Source organism: Phyllobates terribilis, unplaced genomic scaffold, assembly GCF_046119375.1.
Source record: "Phyllobates terribilis strain yellow unplaced genomic scaffold, ASM4611937v1 Scaffold_5855__1_contigs__length_48700, whole genome shotgun sequence".
Classification (NCBI taxonomy): domain Eukaryota; kingdom Metazoa; phylum Chordata; class Amphibia; order Anura; family Dendrobatidae; genus Phyllobates; species Phyllobates terribilis.
In genome coordinates this window covers 3,075-26,920 of record NW_027368600.1, presented here as the reverse complement: position 1 = coordinate 26,920, position 23,846 = coordinate 3,075, and the positions used below count along the sequence as shown (strand labels likewise).

The 23,846-nt window shown below is 39.9% G+C and overlaps 2 protein-coding genes across 2 annotated transcripts; both read left to right on the top strand.

Annotated features, from left to right (window-relative positions):
* Positions 1 to 10,685: 10,685 nt before the first annotated feature.
* LOC141250499 (uncharacterized) lies at positions 10,686 to 18,056 on the top strand. The gene is made up of 12 exons (XM_073670009.1): positions 10,686 to 10,849; positions 11,484 to 12,168; positions 12,643 to 12,741; positions 12,840 to 12,911; positions 13,200 to 13,286; positions 13,374 to 13,460; positions 15,114 to 15,167; positions 15,238 to 15,329; positions 15,407 to 15,666; positions 15,732 to 15,864; positions 17,933 to 17,954; positions 18,000 to 18,056. Exons 1-12 carry the CDS (start codon positions 10,686 to 10,688, stop codon positions 18,054 to 18,056), a joined length of 1,812 nt encoding a protein of 603 aa, XP_073526110.1.
* A 32-nt stretch (positions 18,057 to 18,088) lies between these two features.
* LOC141250498 (uncharacterized) lies at positions 18,089 to 22,504 on the top strand. Its single transcript, XM_073670008.1, has 6 exons — positions 18,089 to 18,874; positions 18,959 to 19,042; positions 19,944 to 20,186; positions 21,432 to 21,599; positions 21,693 to 21,806; positions 21,974 to 22,504. The coding sequence occupies exons 1-6, from the start codon at positions 18,089 to 18,091 to the stop codon at positions 22,502 to 22,504; spliced, it is 1,926 nt and encodes a 641-aa protein (XP_073526109.1).
* Positions 22,505 to 23,846: the final 1,342 nt, after the last annotated feature.

Below are 23,846 nucleotides of genomic sequence, written 5' to 3'. Positions count from 1 at the left end.
TTTATAATTCCATATGAGTATCAAATTACACAAAAAATATTTATCCGTTGATAAAAATATAAACGTTTTATCAAATGTTGAGTAAAGCATATTAAAGAAATCACAATCGCAAAGTTCAATTGTATTATTTGAAAATAATGTTTAATATGTAATATTAAGTTTATATAAACATTTTATCAAATATTGAGTAAAGCATATTAAAGAAATCACAATCACAAAGTTCAATTGTATTATTTGAAAATAATGTTTAATATGTAATATTATGTTTATATAAATGTTTTATCAAATGTTGAGTAAAGCATATTAAAGAAATCACAATCGCAAAGTTCAATTGTATTATTTGAAAAATAATGTTTAATATTTAATATTATGTTTCAATTCAAAATCATATACATGACAACCTCCATGTGTACCTTTAAAATTTTATAATTATATTTTCTAATATATAAGTATCATGCACATATCAAAAATAATAAATATCCTCAATATACCCTATTAAATATCTTCTAATTAATCTTAAAAGATAAAAGAAGACTCAAGTAGTTCTCATTAGTTTAACTCTCAAAAAATAAATGACTCAATAATTCTAAGTAATTGTCTTTAGCTAAAAAAGATATCAATTATTATTGCAATCTAATGGTTTAACTTATTATAACAACTTGACCGAAATTGACATGTTATCCAATTAAAAGATAAAATTGATATATGATTATATTGAGTATGTAGGATTTTAAATATAAATCTAATCTAATGTATCTATAACTAATATATTTATCTAATCTAATCTATCTATAACTAATATATTTATCTAATCTAATATCAAGTATCTAATACCAAGCATCTAATATCGACGTAAATATAAATGAACTTTTAGGGGTGTCACCCAACAGTAATTGAGGGCATTTTTAAGAAATTATGGGTATTGCATGTAATTTATGGTTATTATGGTGTCATCAAAAAATAATTGAGAACATTTTTAAGAAATTAAAACCTATTTTCAATAAAAGCTATTTAGTTGTGTATAACATATATGGACGTTTACACTGATTAGAATTAGACCTATTTAACATTGTATGAAATAACTTAGAATTAGACCTACATGAAATATAAATCAATCTCATCAAATAAGCTAAAATATTGATATACATAAGACCCGTGAAAAGTACGGGCAAAAAGATTCTAGGTCTAATATTCTAATCTTATCACATATAATATAAAAAAGTACGCAGTGTAATCACAATAAAATAATCAAAGTCCGTGCGTGGCACGGGCCGGAATGTCCTAGTATGATCAATATCAAAGCGAAGTCAAACTTAATGTCAATTTATTCCTATAAATTTTTATTCTTCTGCATGTTTTCTTCCATCTTTTCTATTACCTCCAATTCTTAATATGTGTATATAGTTTATTGTCATTTTACGATGTTAGTTAATATATTGGATGAAATGGAATTTAAAACTTTAAAAAATAGGCTCAAATAATAACAACGAAAAGTTACATACCGTATCAAAAACAATGTAATGTACAATAATCCATGGAGTATCACATATGGTCACACAAGTTACGTAATAAAAAAAGATTCAATTGCAAGTATGTATTTGACCGACAATGCATATTGTATGTTAAAGCAACAAATTATTTTATTAATTTCTAAGGAGAATGCCGCCTCAATTATATGTTTTCACCTATATAAAGATCCAACAACCCAAACACAAGCCCGTGCGAAGCACACAACTCTTCAATAAAAGTATTTTTTCTTAAAAAAAAGAAAGACACAATAGTCCGTGCATAGCACGGACATGCCATCACTAGTATATTATAATATGGTGGTTACTATCTATCGCAAAAAGTTTTTGCTAACCATCGCAGGCTAAATCGTCACGATGGAAGATGCATTCGGCGTGACGATGGAGGAGGAACAAGGCGTCGTGGCAGAGGCGGACATGGGCGTGACGGCCGAACAAGCACAAGACGTGACGGTCTAAGGAAGTCTCCGTTGTCGTGACGACGGTTGGGAGATACAACGTCACGGCATAATTAACAAGGAGCGTGACGATATGGCCTTTTTATTGATAGGAGGTGTTTTTGATGTTCGTAAGTATTTTTATTAGTTGTAGATGGTTATTTAAGCCTTTTTATGCTATTTTTTACAAGAAAATCACATTAAATGATGGTGTTAGGCTCGGTGGGTCTGTAAGGGTGTTCGGCAGGATGAAAACGTACTTGTAATGAATGAAAGGGATGTATTAGGTGGTTTTAACAATGTTGTGTGATATCTAATGACCTATATTGAGATCTTGTGACATTAAGTGACACTTGAGTTCATCCCCGTACTAATGTGTACTTTGTAGTCAATTTTGCATACATTTTTGGAACCGTTTGGACTTTAATGAGTCGGAGCTCGCGCCATCGCTATTCCATGGTGTGCTGGGCTTCTCGCACGACATCACTGAACCATATATGCCCGACCGAGTCCTGAGGCAGTTCGGCATTGTCCAGTGCATTCCGGCACCACTTATCGCACCCTCGAAAGCGATCCGGACAAAGGCGATAGGAAGCTACAGAGTCGAATACACGACTACGAGTTGGGTGTGAGATGCACAGATTTTCCACAGGATATCACTCGGCGCGCTAGGTCCGCAGACTTCGTAAGGTTACGAGGTAACCGACGACTACATGGAGTGGTATCTTCCCCACACACACCCTAAGATTATTCCACCAATGTCGGACGATATAGAAAGGGTAAGACATTTGTCTCTTGCATTTCAATTACTAGTGAGCAGTGTACATCGACGTCTTGTAATGTGTTGTGTTATTCATTCAGTGCATGCAGCGCGTGAAATGGTACCTTATGCCGTTCAAGGAGGAAGAAGAATACCCTCCCCGGGACATGTGGCACGCCATAAGCAACAGTCTTAACGAAATGTCTTTTTATGACATACCTTGAACCGTGTATCTTTGTCACTTTGAAACTTATTTGTTGATTTCTTCCATGTTACTATTTGAACCGTGTACCTTTGTTTCTTTGAAACTTATTTCTTGGTCAGTGTCATGTTATTTCTTTTTCATACTTAATGGATCGAATATGTTATGAACACCACCTCACACAAAACCCAGCCAAATGACATAACAACTAACTTCAAATGAAACCATCACACATACAACATAACCTTGTACAAGGCTTATTTTGAAATACGGAAGCACAACACAACAACATATTGTTGCAACAGTTACATGAAACTAGCAGGGATGCGAGCCAGGAACTCAACCGTGCTAGGATACAACGGACGGTCCCTAAATTTCTCATACTCGGGGGGGCAACTTGTAGTCCACCATTTGTCATCAATGGCAGTATCGGGGCCTTCTGGATAAGCCCTTATGAACCTCGTCCATTCAGCATACATACTCTTCAGCATGCCAAACCTCATCCTTAGCACTCCTGACATTTCACCCTCCCTAGTTGCCTCGTTGTACTTTCCAGAAATAACGTCCCAATCCAGCTTTGTGCACCCAGGATTCGTACAAATGTAGGACATGATGGAGGCAAGCAAGGCATCATCATGATGATGAGTGAAGTCATACGTTGCTATTTGTTCCTGGGATGCAAACACGTATGTTACCAAAGCAGTTCATGAAGATGCAACGTATTGAATACAGATCAAGGTTTACCTCTTTTTGCGGAACACCGAAGACTGTCTCCGCTATGGTTGACGTCGATGATGTTGGTATTCGACGCACGTTGTTAAGATTGTTGTTGAAGGAGAAGTAACGGTAGTAAACCGTACCATCACGGTACCTGATAGTAACCCTATCAAAATTCATCACTATGTAGAATGCAAAGGAAATGCTGTTTTTTACTGTGATTTTATCTTGCCTGGGGGCGGAATTTATAGCAAGATTATGCTTCTTAGATGGCTTCTAGCTAGAGTACAGCTCACACCTACGTTCTACATTATTTCTCTAGGTTCGAGGAGACATATGCCCGGGTCATATGCTGAAAAGCATGATGTGAACCAATGGCAGATAGTGGGATGTCACATCTGGGTGAGTGATTTTAATTTTTTGGAATCCAATGGCAGATAGTTGGCATGCCCGGGTCATATGCTGAAAAGCATGATGTGAACCAATGACAGATAGTGTATTGTCACATCCTTTCAAATCATGACATAATTGGTAGCCCATTTGTGACCTTGGGCTTCGTTCTTTCTAAATGGGCTTCATTTAGTTTAGAAGTGTTTTCTGTTGGGTTGGATCCAGTAATTGTCTGGGTCATCGTGGGAATCGGTTTTGATAAGTGTGGGGATGTCATGCATTGATTGAGAAGAAAGTGCGACAAATACAATGTTGAAATCATAACAACAACGAACTTATTATTACATGGACCTAATAGTAAATTGTCAAACAACATCGTAGTCACCGACGTCTGCATGAGAAGTACGCTGTTTTCTTCCTCGTCTAGCTTGTGTATGCCTATCGGCTGCATCAAACTGATAGGCTCCTAACCGTGGAACAAGGGGCACAAGTAATTCATAGGCCGATGGTTCATGATGATGGCTCTACAACACGTTCAGTGGTGGGAGGGGCGAGTTAGGATGGATGATAACCTGTGTGGAACAAATAGATATCGAGAGGAGGAGCCCGGTTAGAAAACAATGAAGTAGTAAAAAATGCTTCTGCAGGGGAATATAACAAACATACCGAAACCCAGTGGTTCTCAAGTGGTATGTGGCCTAGACATATAATCGGGATATGCTGGCCGGGCACATGGTCCGCCGCTGCACGTATGGGCAGGTGAGTGCTGTTGTTGTTTTCCCCAAGGATTACCAACACCACATTGAAGGTTGTTGCAGCAATCGTCCCCATGTCAGGAATGGTGAACCACTTCCACGACGGAGCAGTCGGATAGGACCACTACGTGCCCAGCTTGACAATCATCTCTTGCTTAGTGGTTGCTGAAAATACCAGACTGCTTTGGACCTCCCAGTTGGTTTCAACCATCCTCACCATGGCTCCCTTATCTGGGGCCAGGAATCTTCGCCCATACCTAGCCCAACAGCGATGGATCTATATCCACAGTTTCCGTCGGCGACGATCTTGTACCAGCCTTGTATGTACTGTCCCATACATTGTGGCCACAACTTGTGATATTTTTTGTTGAGAAGCAGCCTTGGCGCTTTAGTAGGTTGAGGTACAGCCTTCTGCTTCTTCTGTGGTGACTCGTCTTTGTCAACTTCGGAGCTCTCCCACGCACAGGGTAGTCTCTTGTTAAGTGCACCCACCGGCATGCCCTTGTGTTTGAAGTTTGTGGGCTCATCAAGCTTCGTCTCTTCTGGACGCATTAACTTGTTTAACATTCGTACCGCCTTCAGCTGAACATCCACCGTTAACTTGTCAAACTCCTCTCCTGCAAAGTCATCCATCAACGACCTGTTTACCTTCCTCTTTATCTTCTCGTCATCGACGACATCTGACACATCCGATATGGAAAGTGTTCTCCAAAATTTATGAATCTCCTCCTCTGGTAACGCCTGCCTGGAGTGCACATAAGTTCCAATAACGTGGTAGCAAGGGAGACCGTCCCTGATCATGTTGACGCATTTACAGTACGGCTCCGGGTTCATGTACTGGCCGTTCTTGTACTCGTCCATTAGTCGGTTGAATGTCGGTGCTGAAACCTTGTAGTGCAGCAGGTTGAAGATGTGAGCTCCATCTATAAGCCTGAATTAGGCTTCTAAACTCATGTTCATGCTGCCCTTAATCTCACGAACCTGATTCCGCAACAGCATGTTATACTCTGCGAAGATGGTTGACAGGTTTCCGTTCGGACTAGATAAGTATTTCTTCAAGACAGAATGCGCTCCTTCAACCCTGGTTTCATTGACGAGAGATGTTTGGTTATATTATACGTCAAATGCATCAGATGTAGAAGAAAACGTTAAGGTAGTTTTACCTGTTTGTTGTGTTCTGCCCCAGCGTGAATGCTTCGTCTGTCCATGCTGCGACAAGCTTCCCCTTATGAGGCTTGAACCAGGTTTGGTGCGCGTATGCATGTAATCTTTGTAGACCACGCCAATCGTGAAAAAGTTTTTCGCTCTTCGCATTGTACTCCTCCTCGTTAGTGCAATAGAATAGATCCCTGTACGCGTTAGCTACTCTGGTCGCTCTGGCCTTGTCGGTCAACTTCCATGCAAACAGCTCGATGTTCCGTTGGACGTGAAGCCTACATAGCAAGAACTTCGCGTTTGGAAACATACGGTAAACTAGCTTCATCAACGCCGCCTCCCGATCCGTCACTACACATGTCGGTTGTTGTTTGACTTTGTAGAACAACTTTGCAAGTTGCTCTATGGCCCATCTATAGTTCTCGGTCTCCTCGCGGGCAAGGAATGCTCCGACGATGTTGAAGTTCTTCCACGTTGATGTGATACCTACAATCTCCAGGAAGGGACTGTCGTACTTGTACATAAAAGGGAAGTTCTAAACAACATAGAACGATCTCACACGATACAAAACATGAATCCAGAGAGATGGACTTACACATTAGTGGAGTAAGTTTAGTTCAACAAGATAACGTAGGGGAATGCCCTTAGTAGCCTTATTCCATCCAGGCTTGCAAAGAAAATGTCTTTTATCTTGTTTGTTTCCGGGTCAGACGTGTACTCAACATAATACTCGTTCTCCTTACACTTTTTGAAGAACTCTTGCACTACTGTACGTCCTTCCAATCCTTCCCTCCTGAACTTCTGATTTATGTTATAAATTTGCTTGATGCTCGTCACATTGTCTGGGCTGGACAACATCCCCAGTACGTGCCTCGGTTGTACATGTACTTCAGCCATCTCTCTCATCAGCTTCAACTCTTCCTTCGTTGGACGGCCAGCGTACGCGTTTCCGTGCAGGTTGTCGCTGATGACATGGTTGTGCGTTCCCGTGCGCACAACAATGTTCCAGCGGTCCACCGGTTCCTCAAAGACTTGCAAGAGGAACGGACAGTTGCACTGTCTCACTCTAGTTCTTATCTTCTCGCTGGGGGATTTGGTTGGCGTGCTTTTACCTCTCCTCTGGCACGCTAACCATGTCACAGGCTTTCTACCCTTAGTTCCGCTATCAACCCTGTAGTTGACGAGCACGAAGTTGAGCTTCTTTGCCTCCCCCTTCGCCCATGCAATTATGTCTTCTCTGTCGTCGAAGACCTTATCTGTAACAAAGTACTCGCTATAGTCCTTTGAAGTTATTGGTTGCGGTGTGGCCACGTTCTCGAACTTCGGTAGAGTGTATAGGGGTGCCCATCCCCAAAATTCTGTACCTCGTTCCATATCACTCTGGCTTGGGAACTTTGCCGGACAACTCATCCTGGGGGGGCTCTCTTCGTCATCCGTGAAGCCAAGACTGAATTTGGGTATTGGACAATTGAGTAAGGACTCTACCGGTCTCTGTGGCACATTTGCATAGTCTGAGTAGGGCAATTGAGGTTGTAGGCCGTCACAGTACATGGTTGAGACTTGTATTCGATCTAGGCTTTCATATGAATAAGGAACATAGGCTTGAGAAGAAATTTGCTCCCCATGGTAGAACGATGAGTTATTGCCGTATGCGTCTTGTGCAATCTGTACGTTAGAACAAAAGATATACCACTGTGAGCTCGTAGAACTAAATGCGAATCAGCTTGAGCAACATAATGTAACAAGGTGCAACATATAGAACTAAATGCGAATCAGCTTGAGCAACATAACGTAATAGGTAGACATATATCCTAACTAACTGTAGGGCTTAATGATGAAATAAATCATATGCTAACTACCAGATTCTTGTAACTTATGGAACCAAAATGAATAAATAAATCATACTACTACGACATAATGCAACATACCACACCATAGGGCGTAATCAAGACTACTGGACCTCTACAAGAGTAAACATATATGCTAACTAACCTCATTGTTGTAATCTCCATGTAAATATGATGTGTTTGGATCCACCCCTCGATCCATGCGTTCATCATGCTCATAATGACTACATTCATCACCCTCTGCATGTTTTACTCTCTCAATACTCATTTTCTTAAACTTTGATAAGAAAAACTTCTTCATTTTTGTTAGAATGGAGAGAAATGTTGTAAATGGTTTGGTGAATGAAGATGGTGAGGTGTAGGGGTTTAAATAGGAGAACGTGAAACTATTTTTGTGGATGAAAATGGGTCAAAGAAGCAGGTTCCGGTCATGTCATTGCACCCTTGAGCCATGGAGACATAATTACAGAGGCATGAGCTTGATACGACAACCTACTTCTGGCTTTTCAGTCTAGCTTGCGGTGCGTGACAATGGAAACCATCCTTGGCGTGACGTTGTGGGTCAAACAGGGCGTTACGTTTTCTGTCACTCCTGACGTGACGTCAAAGACATTGGGCTATACACAAATTTGACATACATGGCCCATTTAAGGGGTTATTATCTTGTTCACCATGAAGTTGTGTCTTCATGGCCTTCTTGTTGACATTGAATTTATATATTGTTGGACTAATTTCTTTTTCACATTAAATAAAGTTGTGCCTTGTTGGGCTATTTCATTGATGTACAACTAGTAGCAATGCTTCCAACTTGATACTCTCTTACCATTAAACTACAAAATATTGAAAACATGAGGACACTAGCTGTTACAAGATTAGGTGACGCGATTCTTCTTGCAATTACTAAATTGAAAATTATTCAAATACCATTACATTGTTTCTAAATAAGGCGATTCTGCTTTCGATATCTCTCCCATGACAATGTCGCCTGTTCCCTGCAAAGTGCCATAAAACAAAACAGAAATCATGGGTTATGATCTGTCTTAGGTTTTCTAAGACGACTTACGTCTCTGACCGCTCTAACTTTATCCAAATACTTGATATATTCTTTAGCCTTGAAATTAAACCTTATAAGACCTTTGTTTTGCTGACTTAGCTCATTTTTCTCTTTCCTCAGTTCATCGATAACCTCTTGGGCTCTCTTACAGAACGGTGGATCGATCCATTCTGTAAAATTGCAACCTCCTTCGTTATTTGGCTTGTTCACATCATATGTGCCAAATTCTGGACAACCCCAAAACCTTCTACCAAAGTTCCACCGCCCCTCCACAGTTTGTGAACTAAAGGAAAGCCGCAATGACATACTTTGTTTGATGGGGCTGATGAAGATGATGAAGAAGCCATCTGCTAAGAGATTGATTGATGAATGTGGAATGGAGCTTGTGGATCTTGTGGGTGCGGAAACAACTACATAGGAATCACTCTTTATAGGGGTTGTGGAAAAGGGGTTCTGAAGTAGGGTTGAGGAATAGGCATTGTGCTATACAGCTGTATGTGTGCTGTAACCATCTTCTATCCGTTGTAAGTGTAATACAACTGTAAGCAACTATGAATTTCAAAAATCAAATAGGTGATTCTAACACATATAACATACCAATGTGAAAACCGCCTAAAAGTCTATACAAAATTGACTACAAAGTACACAATAGTACGGAGATGAATTCAAGTGTCACTTAATGTCACAAGATCTCAATATAGGTCATTAGATATCACACAAGTATATTTTCATTGCTTTCATTCATTACAAGTACGTTTTCATCCTGCCGAACACCCTTACAGACCCACCGAGTCTAACACCATCATTTAATATGATTTTCTTGTCAAAAATAGCATAAAAAGGCTTAAATAACCCTTTACAACTAATAAAAATACTTACGAACATCAAAAACACCTCCTATCAATAAAAAGCCCATACCGTCACGCCTCTTGTAAACTATGCTGTCACGTTATGACACCCTACCGTCGTCACGTCAGCGGCGCTTTCCAAAGGCCGTCACTTTAGGTGCATGGTACGTCGTCACGCCGCTGGCAGCCGCTGAAATGACGTCTGGTTCTTCTCCCAGCGTCACGCCGAAACCACATTCCATCGTCACGTTTCCGCCTACGATGGTTAGTAAAAAAATGTTGCGATGGACATGGAGTCCGTATCATATTGCGGAATTTGTAGATACAAGGGTACTTAAATTTTGGCATCGGAAAACCGCTCGTAGTACCCCCAAATTGCAAAAATTCCCAAAAGTTTCAAAAAATTTAAGGCGGAAAACGGAATGACAATCCAAATTCATTTATTAATTAAAAATGAAAAATCCATTTAATATTTCCCGTTTTCTTCTACAAGAATAATACTACTAGAACGCAGCGACGACCACCATCACGAACTTCTCGAGCAACTCCTCTCACTTTCTTCCTCTTCCTCTGTAAAACCCTAATCCTTCAATCCTCTCTGTTCTCTCCGTTCTTCGTCCCTTCTTCCATACAAATTCCGATCATTCAACCACTCGATTGAATTCTAGATTCGCGTTCGAACAACCTCCATCACTACAGAAGCCATCAATTTCCAATCCCTAAATCTCCTCCATGCTTTCTTGACTCCGCTTTGGTGGATCTTGTACCCGTGTTCAGCGTAATTGATTATCAATCCTTTCACCGTCATTTGTTTCCAGATTGTTTTCCTGCATCGATCAACGCTGGCGGGGTTTGATTTCTTGTAAATGTCGGATCCGCCGGGACTCTGCTGGCCATTCCGTTTCGTGTTTAGTAATTCTGAGCAAGTTTTAGGGTTTCACTGCGCAATTCGGAGATTTGAGTTTATTGAGAAAGATATTCAAGTTGGAGAAGTATGCTGAGTCTGGGCGTGGTAAGAGTGTACCTCCCGTCGGATATTCCCGTTGTAGGCTGTGAGCTCTCGCCTTACGTTCTTGTACGACGTCCTGATAAGACTGCTTCCGCGGAGGATATTCCTGAATCGTCTCCAGTTGCTGGCCATTTCTTGAGATATAAGTGGTAAGTAATCATACTGGCTGATCTTTATTCGTTTATGCTTCCTTGGGATTTAGATGGAGTTGCGTCATGAAAAAATGTCAAGCGTACTATGCAAAAATTGTCTTACCTCAAGTCTTGTGAATCACAATTTGCAGATTTAAGGTATTTGAATTTTTAATGATTCTTGGTTCTTGCAACAGTTTAGTGTATAGGCTTAGTATGCTGAGGACCTATCTTGATCGTACAAGTCCTTTTGTGCCAGATTCTTGTCAAGGCTCTCCCTTGTCAAGGCTCTCCCTATCTTTTCAAGTTTTATAAATCAATTGGATTTAGTACGTACATAATAAAAGGAATTAGGACTTGTCCAGACAAGATTAGAAATTACTCTATTCTCTTTGACATAGCAATTCTTGCCCCCTTTCAGATGTGCTTGACATTGATTTCTTGCTCTATGATGCAACTACATCAGATGATTTAGGTCACAATAACAGTGTCTTTCTTTCTGTAGTCAATGAGATTTTTCCTCACAGTCATTTGTTTAGCAGCTGCACTATATTGTATTTTCATGTGCTGGAAATCTCCACGAATGCCTCCAAAAGAAAGAAAGGAAAAACTAAGATTAGTGTATTAAATTGAATTCTGTACATGGTTGTAGGTACCGTATAGAAAGTGATAAGAAAGTTGCAGTGTGCAGTGTGCATCCAACTGAGCAAGCGACATTGCAGTGCACAGGATGTATGAAGGCCAAGATTCCTGATTCCAAAAGTTACCATTGCACTCCCAAGTGTTACACAGATGCATGGCTGCATCACCGTGCTCTTCATGATCGTGCTCTTCATGAAAATGGAGAAGATGGGGTGTTTGGGCGGTCTAGTTCAGGATCAGGATCTTTAAATTCATCATCTTCAACTTCCAGTTTAGCTCCAGTTGCACAAAGGAGAGGGAATGAGACATGGTTTGAAGTTGGGCAGTCAAAGAATTATACCCCCTCAGCTGATGATGTTGGTAACCCTCTTAAGTTTGAGTGTTTTCTTGTAGATGTAAATACAAAGCTTCCGGTAGGACATCCCTCCACTCTCGCAACTTCACGTGTTATTCCTGCTCCAACCCCAATTCCTCGCCGGTTGATTTCAGTCAGTGGGATCGATACTAAGGGTCGTTTGGACCAATCCTCAAATGGGAATTTCACTGTGCTGTCGTACAACACTTTGGCTGATGTATATGCTTTCAGTGATGCTTATAGTTACTGCCCATCGTGGGCTCTTTCTTGGCCTTATCGTAGACAAAATTTATTGAGGGAGATTGTTGGATATCGCGCTGATATCATTTGTCTTCAAGAGGTATGTATGTTTGAAATTTATTCTACTTTAGACCTCATTTTGTGTAAGAACCACTTATCGCAAGGTCTCACCCTAAAGAAACCACTAATTTCTGTATTCAGTTCATTCATAAGCTTACAAACTGACTCTAGGAAGACTGAAATACTGAAGAATGAAATGGTAGTGGTCCTAGTGGCTGCCAGCACTACCCCACTACTTACTCTTTTAACGAATGGCTTTGACTGATTAGTGGCTGGGAAATTAAGCAAACTAAGCAGGAATATATGAATTATTAATTAAGATTAGATATTCTAGGGTTGTATCAATTCTAAATAGTCATGTTTTACTTTCAGCAATGCCCTCTTATTTCGTGTTGCTTGCAGTTTTAATTTTCTTGGATGTTGTGAGTTTCTGTAATTGAGATAGATATGAAACTTTTTCTTTCTTTACTATTTGTTGTTTCTCAAGCTTTGTTGGTGTGCATGTATTCTGCAGGTCCAAAATGAGCATTTTGAGGACTTTTTTTCACCTGAGCTTGATAAACATGGCTACCAAGCTCTCTATAAGAGAAAAACATCTGAGGTATTGTTTGCTGCTTGTTACTGTATATATGTTGCATCTTCCATCTGGATTGTGGCATTCTACCTGACACCATCTAGTAGTTTATTTACTTTTTCTTCTTGATGTTGCAGGTTTCTCATACATATGATGGATGTGCTACATTCTTCCGTAGAGATAGATTTTCTCATGTCAAGAAGTATGAGGTCAGATAGTTTGTGCCCAGTTTGGTCTATATTCATTGTCTCTTTCTTGAATGTTGAAGGACTTGTTTGTTCAAACTCATTATAATTGCATTTTTTCATTATAATGAAGTTTTCTAGAAGAGATGTAGTTTGGCGAACCTACATTATAATGTCGTTTTTCTACAACGTTTTACTTTTTTTGCACGAAATCCAAAGTTTAAAACCCCCTTATCTCAAAAATGTCATTATAATTGAAAATGTGGTTTAAGCGAACGGACCCTAAGTTACGTGCATTTTTGTTATCCTCAGGTTGAGTTTAATAAAGCTGCACAATCATTGACGGAGACAATAGCTCCTGGTCCTCAGAGGAAAAATGCATTGGGTCGATTGGTTAAGGTAAATTAATATTCAATGTATGAGAATATGAATTTGTCTTTTCTTGTTACGAGACATGAAGTTGGTGTATCTTGAACTCATGTGTAGGATAATGTAGCTCTAATAGCAGTTCTGGAAGCAAAGTTCAGCTATCAAGGAGCTGATAACCAAGGGAAACGTCAACTTCTTTGCGTGGTGGGTAGTATATGTAAACTATGCTAGTCTCTTATGTTCTTTCCATTTCATACTGTCTCTCATATTTTGTCTGAAATTTTAAAATCAGTAAAATGCTTTTATAATATAAAATGCTCTTATCCATTGAATGAAAAAGTGACGCCTAGGCGAGCCTAGGCACGCCTTGGCCATGGCATCGCCTACTTGGCCCTAGGCGATGCGTTCATGGCTAGGCGGCCTGGGCGAGCATAGGCTCGCTTTTCCGTTTTTGTTGATTATTTACTTAATCAAAAGGAAAAAATGATTTTTAATTGCATAAAATAAAAAATATTGATTTGCCAAAGATGTTTTACAGCAGAAAAAGATATACGTACTTGTTATATTTGATTATTTTTGTAAGATTCTAGTAGAAAAAGATAACTTACCTATTTTCTCTACAAAAACTAGAGTCCTCCTATAATATTTTTCATATCCTTTCTTTCTCCTCTGTCGTACGTACTTCATCTACTCTCTGCGATCCTCTTCTGTTGGCTGATGATTATCTTAGAAATTGCTGAACTTCTGAGGCAAATGAGGTGAGGTTTAACCTTAGAAGTAGAAAAAAAAAGGGAAAAAAATATCTTCAAGGTCACAACAACAAGATAAAGAGGAGGAAGATGAAGAAGGCTACAAGAACAATATAGATGATGAAGATGTTATCCCGGAAACCGAAGCCGATGTTGTGCTTCTAGATGAAGATGAGGAAGAAGATTAAGAAAATAATGATTCTCTACATGAAGAAGATGATATATATTTTGATTGGTCAACTTTTTATGATTTTTAATTGTTTTAAAGCTTTCAAACATGGTTTTTCGATTGATTTTTTCTATATATTATGACTATGATATTTTTTCATATTTTATGATTATATATTACTTTAAATCAATAAAAATGGCTAAATAAGCCAAGTGCATGGCTGGGCGACCCTAGGTGTGCCTAGGCACGCCTGGGGTGGGCCATCGCCTAGCCTCGCCCAGCGCTTTTTTATTCACTGCTCTTATCAATTGCTATTATGGTTTATTAAATCAACTACTTTGCTATTATGGTTAATCAGTGAATAAAAAAGCGACGCCTAGGCATGCCTGAGCTAGAGCATCGCCTAGTTGGTCCTAGGCGAGCCTGAGCTAGAGCATCGCCTAGTTGGTCCTAGGCGAGCCTAGGCGCCAATTATTTTAATAATTAAAAAAATTGCCAAAGTTTATATAGTATTGTTGTTTTTAATGATGATATTCAATTTTCTTCTTTGGTGATTTCTTTGATTCTTTCTTATTTTTTTAATTAAATGTTAAGTTCTATCTTATTCTTTGATAAGATCTTTGAATTTTCCCGATAAAATTACACATTACTCCTATTCTATTTTTTATGATTTAAATTCACAAACTTTTTTATGCTTTTCAATTGTTTTTATTCTTGAAGGACATGGTTCTTACATTGGTTTTACTTTTGAAACTATAGTTTATGCCTTTATGATGTTTTTCTATATCATATGACTACATATTGCATTTTGTTGCATTTTGAAACTATAGTTTACACATTACTCCTGTATTCTCGTAGTTTCTACTGTCTATAGTTTTATCATCCATTTTTCTTAAATAGCATCTCATGTTTGAGTGCTTATTGCATTTTGTTGAACAGGCAAATACACATGTAAATGTGAATCAAGATTTGAAGGACGTGAAAATCTGGCAGGTTTGTACATCCTCAGGTTCTATATAATATATGTTTTGCGTTATGTGGTCTTAAATTCCGTACACGTTAGGTGCATACCTTACTGAAGGGGTTGGAGAAAATTGCAGCTAGTGCAGACATTCCTATGCTGGTTTGTGGAGATTTTAATTCCACTCCTGGAAGGTTAGTTTTTTTCTTTTTCTTTTTCTTTTTGGTAGTATTAATGGAATTTAACAAGGTATGTTGAAATTACAACGCAGTGCTTCTCATTCACTACTTGCATTGGGGAAGGTAGAATCTCTACATCATGATTTGACAATGGACCCCCTGGGTATCTTGCGCCCTCACGCAAAGCTGTCGCACCAGCTGCCATTGGTGAGCGCGTACTCCTCGTTTGTCAGAGCGGTGGGACCGTACATAGATCAGCAGAGGAGAAAAATGGACCCCTCAACAAATGAACCAATGTTTACATATTGCACCAGGGACTTCATTGGAACTTATGATTACATATTTTACACCGGTAAAACATATCTGATTCAACCCACTCCACTTATGTGTGTTATTGAACCATGGTTTTGCTTGCAGCTGACTCTTTGACAGTGGAGTCGTTACTTGAATTGCTGGATGAGGAATCGTTGAGAAAAGACACGGCTCTTCCTTCTCCAGAGTGGTCTTCTGATCATATAGCTCTATTAGCTGAATTCCGATGCAAGCCTAGGCGACGCTAGATTCAATTAGAGAAAAAAGTTTATACAGTCACAGGAAATTACAGCTTCATATGGTTATGGCGTTCTCCTCTACCATCCATATTATCATGTGTTGAACGATCCGGGAAAATGAGACCACAGTAGGAATATAAAGTTCTCTCTTTGTTTTCCAGTTTCATATTTCTTTTTGTTTTTCTTGTTTCCGATAGAAATCACCCACAATTACTGATGGGTGTGTTCACAGCGATTATGTGTAAACTTCATTTTGAGTCTGAATTTTCAGCAAAGCATATGTCTTGTTGGTGTCGTTTCTCTTTTTTGACTCCCCTTTTCTTTGTTTGATTCTTCTTCACGTTTTATTCTTTCTGAAGCCCGACGTGGTAAGACTTATATCACATGAATTGGTAATGGGCATATGAATGAGAAAGAATAAAACGTGAAGAACCAAATATTTTGATTGGTTTGTCTCATTAATGGTGATATATTAAGGACTTTTGATATTCGTACAATGATATTATTTAAAGGGTCGTAATATGTAGAGGAAATGCGAATTGTAATTTGACCTGGTATTAGAGCCGAGATTCGGCTTTAAGCCCACGAGTTGGTTAAGATGTTGGTTATAAAGTGAATGAGATACCTACCCACACTTGTTTGTTTAAGTGTCAACTGGGCATATTCAGACCCGTTGCACTTGCGGGGACGTGTTGAGATAGTATCACATATCGGAAGTTGGTAGATAAATGTCCACTATATAAACTCATGAATTGCTCATCCTATTGCCAATTGGTTTTAGAATGAAATTTCATTGAACTTGTATGTTGAATCGTACTGCGCGTGTAAGTGCACGACTATCTTGTCCGTGTTGGACGTGGGGCCCATGTTGTACTAATTTATGAACATAAATCATTATATTATGATTACTACTTCAAATATGTTTTACTTGATTTAATTAATGTTTAGTATATCTAAATATTAATATCACACTAATGTTTGTTGTTTAATATACATACAGTTGTGAATCTCACTCTTTCAAAATGAAGCAAACTCATCATAGATAGATGATCTTAAGCTATAAAGTATATCATCCTCGTAAATCATACACTAAAAGTCTCAAAAATTTAGGGCAAGAAGTGTCTATTTTTTGGGTCGAAAGGCCCAAAAAATATCTTACCCTACACCCAACCCCCCAAAAGCCACCATCCACGAATCTCGAGTAGCGCGTGCAAGTATCGCACCCTTTTTACCCAACCAAATAAGCGCGTGTGTAACACATTCCAATCACCCTTGTGGGATTCAGATCTGATTTTATTTTCTACTGAAAATTAGAAGGGAAAAAAAGAAAAAGGGAAAAAGTTACACCCACCGTTTAAGAAGATGAAGAACGCAACGCCGTCCAACAAGTCATATATAGTGTAGAAGAATGTCCGTGCAATCTTCCAGTTGGAGTTGAAATCGGAGGACGAGAGAGAAAGATAAGGGAAATAGGGTTGGAGATCTATCTGTCTGTATCTGCGTCGAGAGATTTTCTCGCCTTAGTTTGTCTGATCTATCCGAGCCGTAAAATCTAGGGTTTCTGGTGCTTACTTGTTTCGTCAACGCCAATCCAAAGGCTAAATCACAGGTTCGTTTTTTCCTCTATACTTATCTTCTTCTTATGCGGCTGAAATTGTGTATCCTGAATAGGAAAAATGCTTTTTTATATAAACTGGATTTGATTGTATTCTGTGGTTTTCGTTTTCGTGTTTCGATTGGTCATTCTGATTTCGGTGGTGAAGAAATTGGTTTTTCGTTCGTTATGGTTGTTTGATTCCGCCGGCTTTTCCCAATCGGCGTGAGTATTTTGGTTTTGCGACGAATCACTTTTTGCCTTTTCGAGGGTTTTGGTCTTCCGATGGCTGGTTAGGTTGCTCTAAGCATGTGTTAATTGTTAGGGGATGGTTTTGTTGGGGGTTCAGCGAGGTCTTTGGGTTGGCCATTCCGTTTGTTTGACGATTGCTGTATTTGTGCGCTGATTTTGTTCGGAGCTTTGGAGATGTCGGATATGATTAATTAGGGTTTTTCTCTGATTTTACTTTCTAGATTGAAAAGCAGGACACTAAAGGTAATTGCGGATTGTTGCTAGATTTTCACGCTTAAATCTTCGCAGAAACGAGATAAGGTACTGCAAGGAGTTGTTCACCTGATTCGACATTTTAGAGGTTGAGAGGTAGTGCATTTTTCTGATCATTGACAGCTATGAAAAACTCTTGGGCTGATGTTGCAAGCTCCGAGGCTGATCATGTAGCTCCAGTTTCCTTGGACAATAATGGTTTTGGTGGTCCCCCTCGACCCACCAAACCTACATATTTACCGCCACACCTACGTTACAGGCCGCAATCAACCGAGCCTGCTGCACCATCTAACATGGCACCTCCACAAGCCTATAATGATAGGTCCTCTTATGGAGGGACTAGTAGTGGGCCCAGGTGGGGTGGTCCAAGACCAGATGTTGGACGCCAGGGTTATGGTGGAGGTTACGGTGGAGGGGGTGGTGGCAGAGGTGGATGGGGTGGTGGTGGCAGAGGTGGAGGTGGAGGTGGATGGGATCGTGGGAGGAGCAGAGAGGTAAACCCCTTTGAGGATGACGTTGATGATCCTGTTCCTGAGCAAACATTTGAGCAGGAGAACACAGGCATCAATTTTGATGCTTATGAGGATATTCCTGTTGAGACTAGTGGGGATAATGTGCCTCCACCTGTAAATACTTTTGCTGACATAGACCTTGGGAATGAGCTGAATATGAATATCAGAAGATGCAAGTATGTGAAGCCGACACCTGTTCAGCGGCATGCAATCCCAATATCCCTTGCTGGAAGGGACCTTATGGCTTGTGCTCAGACTGGATCTGGGAAAACTGCAGCTTTTTGTTTTCCGATTATAAGTGGTATAATGAGGGGGAATAATCCCCCAAGGCCACGTGGAGCACGAACTGCGAATCCATTCGCGCTCATTCTGTCACCTACTAGAGAGCTATCAATGCAGGTTTGTAATTGGTTGAAAGCTTGAATACAGTTAGAAACATATCGTGGAACCGGTGCTTTAAATGTATTTTGTCACTTGTTCCAGATTAATGATGAAGCTAAAAAGTTTGCATACCAAACTGGTGTGAGAGTTGTGGTTGCGTATGGGGGAGCACCCATCAGCCAACAGGTTAGATTCTGATATTATTATTCGTTAGCTTCAACTTTCCTATATCTTGCAAGCTATGCTCTTTAGGTGATTGTGAACTTGCGGATTTTATACTTCTTGGACTTCGTCCTGCTTTCTGGGTTATCCTCTTTTCCTTGTTTAAATTATTGTTTTTTTTTGCTCAGTTATCCTGATTCAGTTATGTTGCTACGTTGATATCTGATAGTTAATCAAGCTCGAAGGTTTCATGTATTTGTAAGTTGAAGTTGTATAGATGGCTTATGGTTTTCAGTTAGAGTCGGTCATTTGGTATTGCATTCTGCTTTGGATGTTGGTAATATCATATGCATTGTCTTGTACTGGATAAACTTTGATATACGACTTGTGATAATAGTAAATATGATTAGACATGTGATGTTCACTGGAAGCATATATATTTTTTAGGATTCGACAATGCCAAAACCTAAACCTGCCTTGAATGCTGGTCCTTTACTCTAATGCTATGGTTAATTATTGATAGACAAGAGGATAATTAAACAAACTAACTGCTGTATTAATAAATTGAACTGAAGATACACTAACAATCTCAGTGAAGTCACACCTTCAAGGAGGCTAGGGCACACTGCCTTCTATTGATCCTTTGGATAATCTCTAATCTTAATCTAATTCTTATTTAAAGCTACTAGAAAACCCTAACAAAACCCTATTAACATCATATGGGCCTAATGGACCTGTTTTTATTACGTAACAATTATCAGTTGAGCTTCCCATGTTTCTCTATGGACTGTGTAAATTTGGTAAGATGCTGCCACTTTAATTATCTTCTTTAATGGATAGGCTGCTGTTGTTTTCTGATCAAAGTGCAAGAATTTTCTAGTAGTTTATCATATATATACCTGATATTTGTCTTTGATATGTTCAGCTGCGGGAGCTTGAGAGAGGGGTTGATATTCTTGTTGCAACTCCTGGGAGGCTGGTCGATCTGCTAGAAAGGGCCAGGGTTTCATTGTCAATGACCAGATACTTGGCACTTGATGAAGCAGATCGTATGCTTGATATGGGTTTTGAACCTCAAATTAGGAAGATAGTTGAACAGACTGACATGCTTCCTCGTGGAGTCAGACAGACAATGCTTTTCAGTGCTACATTTCCAAGAGAAATCCAGGTTTAGCTCATCCTGTCATGACATTATATAAATGCTCTTAGATCTCACTTATGATTAAAGCCCAAAATCCAAAAAGCACATTTGTCTATTAGTTCAAGGCTTCAAGCTACCTATCTTGTTAGTGGGAAAACACACTATCACATTCAGTAACTCATGAAATTTGGCTTCTTAATGCTTTGTCTCTGACAGTGGTTACAATTTTGTGCTGTAAAATGACTGACTGGTTATATACAAAGTGGTAGTTGGTTGGTTATGGCAATTGACAGTTATTAACTATCTAAATGAGAACCTAGTGTTCTTTTCATGGCTATTATGTGGAAAAATTGGAAGAACTCTTGTGGCTTGAATAGAGAAATATACATCTAATTATGGTGGAATAGATTATCAAGATTCATTGTTTACTTGTTTTAGAAATTCAGAGGCATTGATGTCCGTACTGGCAGCAAAGTCTTATATAATAAATGTTGTTAGCCAATGACGCGGTCTTCTTAATTATTTGTTGTTTGATTTTAATGCATAGCTACTCCTTCACATTCATATTGTGGCTCTGGGTCATGTAACTTTCACCTTTGTCTTGAATATATGACAACCTTGTGAAGTTTATGTGGTGTAGGAGGAAGTTAATGTAGAGACAGATGTTAGTTCTGATCTATGATTTATATTATTGCTTCATATGAAGAATTTTGTTTTGTGAGTGCCTGTAACAGGGTTTATCCTTCAGTTTTATACTATTGTTCCTGGTAAGCTGGTAATATAGTATCCACATCTATTTGTTCTATGGAATGGTTCATCTATCCAATGATTCATGTCATCTTTGTTGTGATGTTGTACTTTGACTTCCATACCACAGCATGCTTAGTTAGTGAAACAATCTCAGCATAGTGGTTAACTGTTTTTTTGATGATTTTTAATTAGTCCGTTGTGAGTCGGAGTCTGATCCCATACTGTTTACTTACCGAGACTGGGTTTCTTCTTTCTTGAGTATTTAACAGTTAATCTTCTTTTTGCAGCCTTTTGGAGAAATATGCAAGCTCTTCTTATTGACAACATACTGTTTCACTTAAATTGTTTTGTCATCTAGGTCATGTCCTGATTAGCATGCATTAGTGTTTTTGTTTTTCTTCTTGCGTATATAGCAAGCTCTCTTCTGGATGATTTCAGTTAGTGTTGTCCGAACATCCAGAAGTATCCACTATTTGGCTGTTACATATATGCAAGCTGATTATATTTTGGTATGTTACACAGAGGCTGGCATCCGATTTTCTAGCAAATTACATTTTCCTGGCTGTTGGAAGAGTGGGTTCGAGCACAGATCTGATTGTGCAAAGGGTTGAATTTGTTCCCGATTCTGACAAGAGAAGTCATCTAATGGATCTTCTTCATGCACAGAGAGCCAACGGTACCCATGGCAAGGTATCTTATTCTTAGACATTGTCTAAATTATGTTTAGTGGTGAGTGGTGTAAACGTTCGCTAACCAGATTTCTCAATTGTCCTTATTGTGCAGCAATCTTTGACACTTGTGTTTGTGGAAACTAAGAAGGGAGCAGACTCATTGGAGCACTTCCTTTGTATGAATGGATTTCCAGCTACCAGTATTCACGGTGATAGATCACAGCAGGTCAATATAGATTTAATTCCAACCATTTTCTTGTAACCTCCACTTCCCATTTTTTTTTTCCAGATTGACTCCTAGTACATAATCCTTATAGTAAGGGCAAAGTAGTCTAGAATTTCTTTTCCTTAATTAGTTTCTGCCCTTGCCATAAATGTAAAAGCTGTATGCAGGAGAGGGAACTGGCATTAAGGTCATTCAAGAGCGGCAACACACCAATCCTAGTGGCAACGGACGTAGCAGCGCGAGGTCTTGACATCCCCCATGTGGCCCACGTGATCAACTTCGACCTACCAAACGACATCGACGACTACGTCCACCGTATCGGCCGTACCGGACGAGCTGGCAAATCGGGTCTCGCAACGGCCTTCTTCAACGACGGCAACACCTCAATGGCGAGATCACTAGCCGAGCTCATGCAAGAAGCCAACCAAGAAGTGCCCGACTGGCTCACCCGCTACGCTTCCCGCTCGTACAGCGGCGGCGGCGGCAGAAACCGCCGTGGCGGGGCCCGCTTCGGCGGACGCGATTTCAGACGCGACAACTCGTACAACCGCGGAGGAGGTGGTGGTGGTGGCCCCCCGGATTATTATGGAGGAAACAATAACGGTGGTTATGGTGGTGGTTCAGGGTATGGAGGTCCGAGCTATGGTGGTGGTGGTGGTGGTGGGTATGCGGCTGGTGTGACCAGTGCTTGGGACTAGCCACGTGGTGCTCTACTTATGATGGTCTGTTTTTTTTAATTTTTTTTTTTGTTATGGGTTTCGGTTTTAACATGCCCCGTAAACTGGAGATCAGTAAACGTGTTTTGGGGGCGGTGTCTTGGTATGGTAGAGATAATGGTGCGTGATGGTATCAGTTAGGTTGTGGTTTATACACAGAACCGACGGGTCTTTAGGCTTCCTCTGCTCAGATTATTATGCTTTTATGCGGGAAAAAAGAATTGTTTGCTATGGCTGCTATTGTTATTTGCTTTAAATTTTGCATTGGAAGCTATGCTTGGGATTTTGCCTATATGGTTTGCGTTAGGAGTCACACACTTAGGAGGCCGTCTTTTGTATAAATTCAGACTAACTCTAGCTGGGAATGAGTAAACCAATCAATCTTTACATTTTTAGTATGGCTTGGATCTTTCTTGAATGCCCAATGGAAAATTGGGAACCGAAGACGATCGTTTGCATTCCTATTTAGTATATACATTTTGCCAGTTTTTTGGGGGTTTAAGGAGAGATGAAGTTAAAAAATATTGGATTACAACAAAATAATATGAGGTGTAGCCCTTTCCCGAATATTCTCATGCATGATTCCGAAAACAGATTATGGAGGATCCTACAGAAAACAAAAAACTAGTGGAAACGAAAAAGCAAGGGAAGTTAGGGAGTCCGCAACCCCGTTAGCTTCCCGATAGACGTGACGGGCCTGACAACACCAGTCCATACAAAATAAGCCTTTCACCGAGGCGACAAGACTAGAAAGGGGGTGGTCACGATTTGTGGGTTTGTTCAAGAGAATGATCAATAAACGTGAATCGGTCTCCAAACGAACCCTCCTGTAGGCTGTAGCCACGTGACTAGGCCAAAGTCAAACTCGACACAACACCCCAAAATTCGGCCATAGGAACCGAACAAACACCTATGTTATGCAAACACCCCCACCCACTTACCTTCGTGGTCTCTGATGACACCTCCCTCCGTGGCCCTCCCATCGTGAACCGCACCGTCCGTGTTAAGAGTGACCCAATCCCTCGGGGGAGGATCCCACCTAATCAGCTCCACCTCTCTCCGGCACTAATGTACTCTAGCATAATCCACCACCTGCTTCTTAGTGAAATCAACCTCATTGCCCCCAAACGCATCCCGGTTGAAAACCCACTCATTCCGCCACTTCCATAAATGCCATAGAGTCATAGAGAAAAGTGCCGCCCAACCCATATCCTTCGACTCCTCTCCCGTGATGTTGAACTAAACCATTCGGCAAACTCCATAACATAGAAGCGCCCCACCCTTCTACCACAAAGAAGCTCTACCAAACCACTCTAGCTTCACC

Coding starts and splice junctions, on each gene's coding strand:
- LOC141250499 (XM_073670009.1), top strand. CDS start 10,686: ATGCTGAGTCTGGGCGTGGTAAGAGTGTACCTCCCGTCGGATATTCCC. Junction 12,912..13,199: donor CTCATGTCAAGAAGTATGAG/GTCAGATAGTTT, acceptor TGTTATCCTCAG/GTTGAGTTTAATAAAGCTGC. Junction 17,955..17,999: donor TGAAAAGCAGGACACTAAAG/GTAATTGCGGAT, acceptor AAATCTTCGCAG/AAACGAGATAAGGTACTGCA.
- LOC141250498 (XM_073670008.1), top strand. CDS start 18,089: ATGAAAAACTCTTGGGCTGATGTTGCAAGCTCCGAGGCTGATCATGTA. Junction 18,875..18,958: donor CTAGAGAGCTATCAATGCAG/GTTTGTAATTGG, acceptor CACTTGTTCCAG/ATTAATGATGAAGCTAAAAA. Junction 19,043..19,943: donor GAGCACCCATCAGCCAACAG/GTTAGATTCTGA, acceptor TGATATGTTCAG/CTGCGGGAGCTTGAGAGAGG.